At 50.2% G+C, this 11,638-nt stretch overlaps 1 protein-coding gene and 1 long non-coding RNA gene across 2 annotated transcripts; one reads left to right on the top strand and one right to left on the bottom strand.

Annotated features, from left to right (window-relative positions):
- Positions 1-300: 300 nt before the first annotated feature.
- On the bottom strand, positions 301-3,269 carry LOC121141462. Its single transcript, XR_005878387.1, has 2 exons — positions 2,486-3,269; positions 301-1,309 (listed from the first exon to the last, which is right to left on the bottom strand). It is a non-coding gene; the product is annotated as an uncharacterized LOC121141462 (long non-coding RNA).
- Positions 3,270-9,150: 5,881 nt separating this feature from the next.
- On the top strand, positions 9,151-11,087 carry Nog (noggin). The gene has a single exon (XM_005075810.4). The coding sequence runs from the start codon at positions 9,714-9,716 to the stop codon at positions 10,410-10,412; it is 699 nt and encodes a 232-aa protein (XP_005075867.1). The 5' UTR covers positions 9,151-9,713; the 3' UTR covers positions 10,413-11,087.
- The last annotated feature ends 551 nt before the right edge of the window (positions 11,088-11,638 follow it).

Genomic DNA, 11,638 nt, shown 5'->3' with positions numbered 1-11,638 from the left:
GAGCCATCTCGACGCTTCCGTTTGTGATTCGCCGGTGATGTCAGAGAACCAACTGGAAGACCTTTACCTGAATGGGCTAGGGAGAAGGCAGGAAACCATTACAGAAACTTAGGCATCCTCTGTAATAACTTAATAGCTCTTCTCCATTTTCAACAGGTATATTTCATGAATTCAAATAAAGAAGCAGAATACCTTTTTTTCTCACTGCAAATATCTTTAATGAAGTTCGGTTAAAACAGGAAGGAGACAAAATGTTAATAAAAGGGTATGGGTCTTAGAGACAAGATTTCTTAAGCACGATGCGGATCCAAAGCCTTATTTTATTGTACTTGAATTCCAGGACAGGAGGTGAGGACATTGTCTGGGGAGATGGCATGAGCCTTCTGGTGTACTTAACCAGTTGTCATGTTTTACTATCCACGAGGAAACCTCTGGGCCTGCAGGTAGTGATGACCCCTGAAGCCAATGTTACCCCAAATCAGAAAGCAGATGCATGGAAAAGCCCCAGAGCTCCCACAAAGGTCACATCTCTGAGCTAAAAGCCCCTATTCCCATCCCATTTGCCCCCCCCCATGATCCCAGAATCTTAACTATGTCTTTAAGAAGCCTTCTTACCTCTTGGTTCCTCAGCATCTCCACCTATAAAACAGCTCTGGTAAGATTTCCGGAAGTCCCTGTCTGCAAGGTAGGTGGCAAAATGCAATCTTTACTAACATTGGATCTAGTTTCCAAGATCTGAAGCAGAAAGAATAAATTGTGCTCCTCTGACAGCCCTGTGCCTCAGACCATTCGCTTAGGTCACTTATTTCCAGTTCCCAACCTTCGTCTTAAACTCATTCCAGACTAAAGAGCTGTGACCAAGCATGAGATTGGTTCAGGCTGCCTTTACATTTTGTTTTGCTTTGTTTCTCAACCCAATGGTGGGTTTTGACGTGGGTATCATTTTATGTTGAAAGCAATCTCGTTGCTCTGTAGACGTCTGAGGCAGGAGATTAAAGTGTCGTGAAACAGCGCCTGTCACATATTCGCACACACGCACACACGTACACACCCCCTACACTCGGGGGCTCGTCAAATGTGCATGTCCCTCACGTTTCCACCGTGCTTGAGCAATGAACCATTTAACCAAACCGGAAACAAAGCCTGCTGGCTGGCTTCAGAAATCTTTTCAACACCATCTCCAGCTGTATTAATGCTCCATAGTTACTTTGGGGGAAGTTATTTCTTCTGAATTCACTGATGTAAATCTTGTGTTGATTTTCTTCTGGAGTACAAACATCGATTGCTCTCCCCTGGTTTTTAGAGGAGACTTTACATACAGAAAACGTAAAGTTAAAAAGTGAGGCTCATTCTTTCCTTGCCCCCACAAGCTAATCCTATTCTTTAGAAATAGTCATCGCAAATGACTTCTCACTATAGTTTTAGGAATTGCCCAGAAGTTCTTCCTCATTCACAAAATGATCCCTCCCTACATAGACAGTTAAAGCAGGGACTCTGCGTATGATGACCTAGACCTCCATCTTTTTTTTTTTTTTTTTTTTTTTTGGTTTTTACGAGACAGGGTTTCTCTGTATTGTTTTGGAGGCTGTCGGTCCAGCCTGGCCTCGAACTCACAGAGATCCACCTGCCTCTGCCTCCCGAGTGCTGGGATTCAAGGCATGCACCACCAATGCCTGGCTTAGACCTCTACCTTGATGTAACTTGGAGTCAACCTTTGATTTTGACACCCTGGAGTATTTTGTCTTTGATGTGTGGTGTGAGCAGTATGGTGCATGTGTGTGTATGTGTGTGTGGTGTGGTGTGTGGTGTTGTATTATATGCAGTATGTTATATATGTGTGTATGTGTGGTGTGTGCAATATGCTGTGTGATATGTGTGTGTGGTATATATGTGGGGTGTGTGGTGTATGCAGTATGGTGTGTATGTGTGTGTGGTATGTGTAGTATTACTGTGTGTGTGTGTGTGGTATAGTGTGCACATTATGGTATGTATGTGTGGCGTGTGTGACATATGTGTGACGTGTGTGTGTGTGTGTGTGTGTGTGTGTGTGTGTGTGTGTGTGTCCCCATGCCTGTGCAGACCAAGTTGATACCAAGTGTCTTTCTTGATGGCTTTTCACCAGTTTTTGAGACAAGTCTCTCACTAAACTCGGTACTTGCTGATTCAATACTTACCAGATTCAATACTTACTAGTAAGCTCCAGGGATCTGCCAGTGCCCATTCTACCAAACCCCAGTGCTGGAATATCATGTATAGCACTATACATGACTTTTCAAGGAGGCTCCTACTCCAGGCCTCCACTTTGGTGCACCAAGAGCTTTACTGACTGAACCATCTCCCTAGCCTCCTGTTGGTCTGGAGAACCCAAAGCCACTCTGCTGTAAGGCTTTCGAGATTTGCTTGTTTTGCTTGTTTGCTGTTTTGTTTTTTAATGTATTCAGGATCTGGTTGTCTTCCAACATCTAGTCCTCAAATGTCAACTCACCTGCAGCTTTCTGGTCACGTTCCACATCTTCTTCCTTGGCCCCAAATGCCGCCAAGCCAGGAAGCAGGCGCCACTCCTTTGGTTTGTGACCTTTAGTGACCTTTCAGCTCTTTCATCTTGAACACTGAGTCTTTTGGGGAGCCCTTCCCAATATACATCATCATGGCGCTGACACATGAACTAATGTCTACTCTTCCATTTTCTACTACGGTCTCTGAACTCCCCAGAGGGGATTCGGTCTTATTCTTCATTAAGCGATGCATCTCCTAGTAGGTCACCTGCCAAGTGAACAGAAGGGTGAGTGACAGTGACAGAGTTCCTTCTCAAAGTTGACATGGGATTTGGATGGTCAAGTGTCCAAATGAGAGGGAAACTCAGAGAGATAAAACTGCGGGGTTGGGTGGATTTGGTAGCTGGAACCCATGAATCCCTATACCCACCTGAAATGGGGTCAGTTTCCAGCTTATGTCTCACTCCATTGAGCTCCTGTCTCCTTGTTATCTTGAGCTTTGAGAGGATAAGGAAGACTAGACATTATCACAATAAACATCCATCCAAGCCAACACGAGGAAAGTACTGGGGTGGTTAGTGGGGGTCGGTGAGCCCAGGTTGAGGTAGCTATCTGTGTGTCTGTTGCAAGATGTGTGGGACCTCCTGGGGAAACTCATGCCAGGAGCTGTTTTCAGAAGCCTGAAGAGCCTTGTGGGGAGAAGGGCAGAAAGACAACGGTGTGCTTTCGTGTGTGTGTGTGTGTGTGTGTGTGTGTGTGTGTGTGTGTGTGTGTGTGTGTGTGGTCTGTGTGTGTGTGTAAGGAGCTTTTCCTACATAGTGTGTACATACACATGGTGTGGGTGTTCTCTCTAGCATGTTTGCACTTTTTATTGTCATAGGCTTTGGGACAGCCTATCACCCTCCAGTAAAAGTGTGTCTCTGGGAGTATGTGCCTGTGGAAACCTGCAAGGGTCGTCAGTGGGGAGTGGAAAGTAAGTCCTAAAGCATTTGGAGTTTAAATCCATATTACTTTGATAACAGTTGTCTTTCATATACTACTTGCTAACAATAGGACTGTAACATCACATCCATTTTCCTTTTGAAATCCTAGGTCACATATGTTAAAAAAAAAATCTAGAGCTCAGATCTCAGAGCCAGATGCTGCTTGTTTTTAAAAGTACGTGACAGGGGTTGCCGGGTTTCCTTTCCCTGGAAAAACTTTTGAGTTTCTCCTGACTTCAGACATCAGGAAACCCAAGGCCAAGCTTGCCCACCCAGGAGAGCCAGCCCAAAGCTCAGAGGCAGCAAAGGGGAGAGATATGCCTGTCGGCATCACCCCCACCCACCCACCCCCAGGCCCCCCACATCAGGGCAGGCTAAACATGCAGAGGCTCCTGTCTCCAGGGTGGAGAGAGGCGCCCTCGTTAAAACTCAGATAAACAGTTTATCAGGAGATGAATGAACCACCGGGCTCCAGAGACGTCTCCCCTTCACCAGCGTGGAGCCAGATGAGGAGGGGGGCCACTGACTGAGGGAGCCAAGGGGCTGTCGGACTGGAGCAAGCCAGTCAATGCTCCTCTCCTCCTTTGGTCTCAAACATTTTCTCTATTTTGGGAAGTGTATGTCAAATGTATTTGCCTGCTTTCTCAGCCCAGCCCACATTTTAAAGCCATCGCTCTCCTTCTCTCGCTCCTCTCTCTCTCTCTCTCCTGCTTTCTCCTGCACTCCTCTAACTAGATTCCCATCTGCAGTTGGACACACATGGTTATAATGTACTGAGAAGTTAAACTGCATCCCTTAGCCTTCACTGGGAGTGTGGGAGCGTTGATGTAGATGTAGCCAAGACTGCCCCAGCTCCCAGAAGACCACAGGAACACACTGCTCCATCTGCTTTGGCAGAGGGAGGTGGGTTATGATATCTGTACCTTCATCTCCTGTCAATCAAGAAAAGACGATGACAAGCGTCTTAGCCCTCTAAATCCCTCTCTCTGTAACAACCTGTCAGATATTACACTCAGAGGGGCAGAATCCAAAGGTGATGACTGACATATGCCCGGGATGGTGCTAGACATAAAAGGTGGTCGTTCTCATGCCTTCTGCTTCATGGTGTCTCGTGGTCCTCTCCTTTTTGGATGTCACAGATTACCACAGAGAAGTAAAGTGATTCACCAAAGATCACACAGCAGGTTTTCAGACATCAGGTCCTAGTACCTTGGGCATCTTCCCCGGCTGCCTCGGGTCTTCCCTTTCAGGACCAAATGGAAGTAAGAAAATAGGCTCCACTTTCTGTGACACACACCTGCCCAAGCAAGGATTTGAAAGCATCCTTCAGTTCTTTGTCAGGAACATTTTGCAGGACATACACCTGCCATGGGGCCTGTCAAGGCAGACCCACATTGCAGCTGTTGATTGGGCGTCCTATAAAAAGCTAGTGCGGCCCACAGCCCCCGCCAGTGCTAAGGTCCAAACCCAATGACAGCCTGGGCAGGAACTCAGCTGATAGCCACTCCCCCCTGGGTACACATCCCACCCCACAGCTTCCTTTCAGGGAAATACCTCCCCCTTTCTATGAGCTGGTCAAGTTCCATCTTCAAGATGCGCCACAGAATCAAGTAAATGGATTTAGTTCTATTGCCTTTACCTCTGAAGGTTGGCAGCCATGAGGGGACAGTTCCAGTCAAACACACTCAGAGTGTGGGTGTTAGAACTGACTTCCAGCAGCCTTCCTAGGTACTTCAGCTCTCTCTTGTTCCAACTAGAGGTGACTCTCCCAATGGACATTCATTAAAATACCACTCAGTACTGTAGTCAGCCCAAACGCCATGTTTATGGAGAGATCCTTTGCCTGCTCCAGACGGTACCATTCTGACAGATGTGCAGCGCCCTCGCTTCACAGATGAGAAGGAAGCTCGCTGGTGTAACAGTCGCGCTGCTGATGAGTGGCAGGGCCAGGATCCCCCCGTCACTGCACTCACTGCAGAAGTTTGCTTTGTGTTGAGCTTGCATGGATAGATGTAGTAGCGAGTGCCTCCACTACTCATCTGCTGTGGTTCCTTTCTCTTTCAGACTCATATCCTTCATTGAAGTATCCTCTTCTCCCACATCAAATGGATACGTCACTATCCTTCATCGGCTCTACCATTAAGATATACAAGTCTGTAAGAGCAATGACCCGGAGCTATGAGGTACCTAAGTATATGGCTGCCCCCCCAGTGTAGTGCGGAGCGGGGTTGCAGCCTCCTCAAGTGTGGCCTTTCCCAACTCCGCAAGTGTGATTTGAGAAGCCAATAGCTCATACGATAATTGCTCTGATACTTTTTAAGTCCATGATAATGCATTATGAAACTCCAGACAACTCTTAAAAAGGATCAGGAATTGTTACATTTATCAAAAGAAAGCACAGGTTAAAGAAACGGGTGTGTAACACTAGTTGACAATTTTACAGTGATCTATGGATCTTTCCGATGTCTTCAAGTACTTTCTTCCCATGCTTGTCATCTCTCCCCTCTGGGGACTGCAGAAGTCTTGGCTACAGGGTGGAATCACTTCTGAGTTACCTCACATCTGTCTCTCCTTCTGATTCATATTCATGTGGTGGGCTCTCCATTAATAAGTCATCCAACCCATCAGCAAGCATGTTTGGGTTCCCACTTCTTTCTTCTTTGCTATTCAGTCAAATCTATTCAGTCCTAATAAAGGACAAAAGGCTCTGGGTTGGTTTTGTTTGTTTTTTTTTGTTGTTGTTGTTGTTTTTTAGCAAAACCATGTGATTTGTGGCTAGAGAGATGGCTAAGTGGTTAAGAGCATTGTCTGTTCTTCCAGAGGAACTGAGTTCGGTTCTCGGCACCTGCCTGCTGGCACACAGCTGTCTGTACTTCAAATTCCAGGGGACCCAGTGCCCCTTTCTGGCCTCTGTGGGCACACATGGTATATAAACATGCATGCAAAACTCTCATACACACAAACTAAAATAATAATAAACTTAAAAACACAAGAGATTTGACATTAAACACAACACACACACACACAATTTAAAGGAGAAAATAGCACAGTAAGTGGCCACTAATTGGAACTTACCCTGTCTCAGGTAGGCTGATCTGGAGTTTATCGTCTCAAGTCTTTACTGAAAAATTAATTTCTAAGTTAATTCACGGCAGTTATGAAATTGCTATGAAATATTTAATCTTCATCAGACAACAAACTAATGCTAAACCACCATAGAACATATCAAAAAGTTACATACTATTTACAAACTAAACCATTCTTTTTAATTTTTAAAAACTAGATGTATTCATTTTATGTGTGAGTTTTTCCCCTGTGTATATGTCTGTGTATCGCATGCATGATGGGTGCCCACAGAGATCAGAAAAGGGTGTCAGATCCCTTGGAACTGGAGTTAGGGGTGTTTGTGAGCCACTGTGTGGATGTTAGAAATAGAACTTGGGTCCTTTGCAAAATCCAGTCAATGTTCTTAGCCACCGAGCCATCTCTCCAACCCTAAGAACTAGACCAATTTTTAAAAGCCAATGATTGTTCATCAGTTTTGTTTGTTCTAGAGACAGGTTGTCCCAGAACTCACTGTGTAGCCCAGGCTGACCTCAAACTCATGGTCCTCTTTCCTCAGCCCCCCAAGTGCTGGGATCGCACTGGTCCCAAGAGGGCATTTTTGTTTCCAATGGTTATCAAAACAAGACCTCATTGCAGATAGAACTAATTCTGCCAGTCTAGACTTCGCAACTGAGGCAAGTGTTTGCACCTGAAACTGGCCATCCCTCTCTACTGCTGACCTCTTGCAGAAAGGTCATAGGACAGAGTGCTTTCCTCCTCGGAGGATTGAAAGGAAAACTGGGGGTGTTTGAGGTGTGATGTTGAGACTTCTTACTCCCACTCCCGGTGAACCCCAGAGCCATTCACTCCCAGTCTCTCTCCTCCACTTCCTTCCAGACTCCAATCACATCACCATGAAGGAAGTGAGCTGAGTCTTGATCCAGTTCCTTATTCAAAGGAAAATCTGGGATAGGTGTCATGTCAGCTCCCATTTCTCATCAGAGGGACAATACAACATGTTCCTTTTATGGTAGAGGGGAGGTGAATTTGGATTAGTGACCTAACTTGGTACCTTAGAACTACAAGATGGTAGAGCTCAAAACATAAATGAACAAACAAATAAATAAATAAGCTATTAGGTCACTAATCCAAACCCTAAAGTTTACAGTCCACACAAGTGACTCCAAGGTCAACACAGATGTACCAGGGTAGACAATATCCTGAACTCGGCTCCTTTACTTCTAGTACACCCTTGCTTTTCTAGTCACTCCTCTTTGCCCAGTGAGGCCATTTAACCCAGTCAGATGATGCAAACCTTCATTCTTGTGAAATCTGAGCACCTTGGAGAAAAATCTCAGTACGTTTGTTTACACTAAAGGCCTGGAGATCTTTGAGAAAACATCCAGAAGCATAAAGTATCGGCCCATACATACAAAAATGGCACAGACGCAGATTTTCAAACTGAGGTAGGCAGAGTGGGCAGCCTACAAACCCACCCAGTCTGCATACCACCCCCCAAGCCAGCACCAAGTGCAGAGATCACAAAGATACAGCAGAGGGCGCGCGTCCCCCAGGGAGGTGAGAGCTAGTTGTAGGAGCAGTGAGGGTTAGGGGAGCAGCACGCTAGGAGAATGCAACCCTATCTCTCTGCCACTCACCGTGCGGGACCGGGCCAAGGAGAAGGAGAGTGAGAAGACCACCTCCCACCCCCTACGTGGGCCTGAGGGCAGATGAGCAGAAATGCTGCCTAGGAATTGCATCACACTGCGCAATGCTGCGGCTCTAGGACTTACTCGTGTGTGTGTGTGTGTGTGTGTGTGTGTGTGTGTGTGTGTGTGTGTGTGTGTTTTGGGGGAAGGGGGCTTAAACCAAGCTCGAGAGAGAGGGAAAAAAAGAGATGCACTAGGGAAAACGTTCCATGCACATGGAGAAATTTCTTTTGCTGGGAATTGCACTGAGAAATGACCCCCCCAACACACACACACACACACACACACACACACACACACACACACACCTCCCAGCTGCTTCTCTCCCGGTGCAAAGCACTCTGTTAGTGAGAGTCCTCCAGCCCCACCTCGACAACCCCACACCCCTCAACTGCAGCCCTGCACCCTCCAGCCTGGCTCCAGCGCCGCCGAGAGCTTTCCCCGGGACTGGCCCTGGCGGGGCGCCTAGAGCCCCATTGCATTGCTCCAGGAGAAAGGAGGGGGGCGGTGCATTTTGCAGGAGGAGGAGAACCGGGGTGGGGGGGGAATTGCGAGGAGACCTGCCAAGCGCCACCGCCGCCGCCGCCACCGCCGCTGCCGCGCCGCCGCCGCCTGTGAGCTCCGGCGGGCAGCCCGACTGTCGGCTTCCCGGGGCATCTGGGTCCGGCGGGGCACAGCCCTGGGCGCTGCCGGAGCCGCCACCGCCGCCGCCGCCGCCGCCGCCGCCACCGCCTTCGCGGCCAGTGCAGTCGCTTTCCCCCCGAGCCCGTGCGGCTCCGGCTCCTCGCGGGTGGAGGAGTGGGGGGTGGGGTTGTTGTTTGGGGGGAAGAAGGGGGAGGGGGCAACGCGGAGAGAGTCAGTGGTTTCCATGGTGATGGAGCTGAAAGTGCAGGAAATTTAAAGGCTTGGACCCTGCGAGACAGACAAACCGGTGCCAACGTGCGCGGACGCCGCCGCCGCCGCCGCCGCCGCCGCCGCCACCGCCGCTGGAGTCCGCCGGGCAGAGCCGGCTGCGCAGCCCGGAGCAGGCGGAGGGAAGTGGCCCAGGACCCGCTCGACCCGAGGCGCCGCACAGAGAGGCAGGACGCCGAGCGGCCGGAGGAGAAGGAGGAGGAGTAGGGAAGAGGCTCGTCCACGCGCCCTGCGCCGCCGGCCGCCTGGGAGAGCAGCGAGGAGCCGGCGCCCCCAGCGCCCCACGGTCGCGCTGGAGTAATCTCGGATGCCCGGCCGCCGCCGCCTTCCCAAGTAGAGCGGCGGGGGGGAGTTGCGACCAACTCGTGCGCGTCTTCTGCGCCGCAGCGGGAGCCGGCGCTGCGCGATCCGCTCTCCTCCTCGCAGCTCATGCTGCCCGCCCTGCGCCTGCCCAGCCTCGGGTGAGCCGCCTCCGGAGGGACCGGGGAGCGCCGCAGCGCCGCGGGCTCGGCGTGCTCTCCTCCGGGGACGCGGGACGAAGAGGCAGCCCCGGGGCGCGCGCGGGAGGCATGGAGCGCTGCCCCAGCCTGGGGGTCACCCTCTACGCCCTGGTGGTGGTCCTGGGACTGCGGGCAGCACCAGCCGGCGGCCAGCACTATCTGCACATCCGCCCGGCGCCCAGCGACAACCTGCCCCTGGTGGACCTCATCGAACACCCAGACCCTATCTTTGACCCTAAGGAGAAGGATCTGAACGAGACGCTGTTGCGCTCGCTGCTCGGGGGTCACTACGACCCGGGCTTCATGGCCACTTCGCCCCCAGAGGACCGGCCCGGAGGGGGCGGGGGACCGGCTGGGGGTGCCGAGGACCTGGCGGAGCTGGACCAGCTGCTGCGGCAGAGGCCATCGGGGGCCATGCCGAGCGAGATCAAAGGGCTGGAGTTCTCTGAGGGCTTGGCCCAAGGCAAGAAGCAGCGCCTGAGCAAGAAGCTAAGGAGGAAGTTACAGATGTGGCTGTGGTCACAGACCTTCTGCCCGGTGCTGTACGCGTGGAACGACCTGGGCAGTCGCTTTTGGCCGCGCTACGTGAAGGTGGGCAGCTGCTTCAGCAAGCGCTCGTGCTCTGTGCCCGAAGGCATGGTGTGTAAGCCGTCCAAGTCTGTGCACCTCACGGTGCTGCGGTGGCGCTGTCAGCGGCGCGGGGGTCAGCGCTGCGGCTGGATTCCCATCCAGTACCCCATCATTTCCGAGTGTAAGTGTTCCTGCTAGAACTCGGGGGCCCCCTGCCCGCGCCCAGACACTTGATGGATCCCACCAACGCCCCCACACCGCCTCCAACCAGTTCCACCACCCTCTAGCGAGGGTTTTCAATGAACTTTTTTTTTTCTTCTTGGCTACAGAGACCCGGCTTTCTGGTTCATGTAATGCACTGTTTAACTGTGTAGGAATGTATATGTGTGTGTATATACGGTCCCAGTTTTAATTTACTTATTAAAAGGTCAGTATTATACGTCAAAAGTTACCGGCTTCTACTGTATTTTTAAAAAAAAGCAAGCAAAAGAAAAAAAAGAACAGAGAAAAGAAAGACTTATTCTGGTTGTTGGTAATAATGTTAACCTGCTATTTATATCCCAGTGCCCTTCGCATGGCGAAGCAGGGTGGGGGGGAGTTATTTTTTCTTAAAAGTACAAAGAGAGGGGGAACTTTTGTAGAAGGACTTTTTAAAAAGCTATTTTCCATTCTTCGGAAAGTGTTTTGATTTTCCTTAAACCTCGAAGAAGCTATAGAGTTCAATGTTATTTTACAGTTATTGTAAATATAGAGAACAAATGGAATGACTAATCATTGTAAATTAAGAGTATCTGCTATTTATTCTTTATAATATCCCGTGTAGTAAATAAGAAAGAAGTGCAGAACAGGATTAAAGAAAACCACTAAAACCGACTGGGCTTGACACTGTGATTCACTGTGTTGGTGATTGATGGGGAGGCCGAGGGGGGGTTGCCGCCGCGCTTACTATTCCTATTGGGAGACAAGCTCATCGTTCCGGACTCCCCTCCTGTGGGGTGAGGAAGGTGACTGTAAAATTTTCAGTGGGGGGGTGTTATTTTCAAACCCCATCTTTTAAGTATCCTGTGGCCTCCACCGAGTCTCCCTGGGTACCCTCCCCCGTGACACCAAAGCTCAGGCCTGTCGTGACCTCGACACCCAGCCGGCCCCCTGGAGCTGACCCCGGGCTGGGCCGATGAGGGAGGGAGGGAGGGGGCGGCTGCTTTGTCCAGGCTGACAGGCCCTTCACAATGGGGACACGTGTCTTTCACACCTTCCCTGGGGGCGGAGTGCCGCTGAAACTTGACCCCCGAGGAATGGGGGGGATCAGAGCGCGCCCACCCAGATCCCGCCACCCCTCCCTCCTTGCACCCCCCACCACAATATCCAGCCCTAGTTAACCCTTTGCATGCCCGGAAACTGCGGTGGTTGGTACGAAAGGGATC

This window comes from Mesocricetus auratus, unplaced genomic scaffold (assembly GCF_017639785.1).
Source record: "Mesocricetus auratus isolate SY011 unplaced genomic scaffold, BCM_Maur_2.0 Super-Scaffold_100007, whole genome shotgun sequence".
Classification (NCBI taxonomy): Eukaryota; Metazoa; Chordata; class Mammalia; order Rodentia; family Cricetidae; genus Mesocricetus; species Mesocricetus auratus.
The sequence above is the reverse complement of the archived record's forward strand: the minus strand, read 5'-3'. Positions and strand labels throughout refer to the sequence as shown.

Bases quoted from the DNA above. Each gene is read 5' to 3' on its own strand.
- Nog (XM_005075810.4), top strand. From the start codon at position 9,714: ATGGAGCGCTGCCCCAGCCTGGGGGTCACCCTCTACGCCCTGGTGGTG.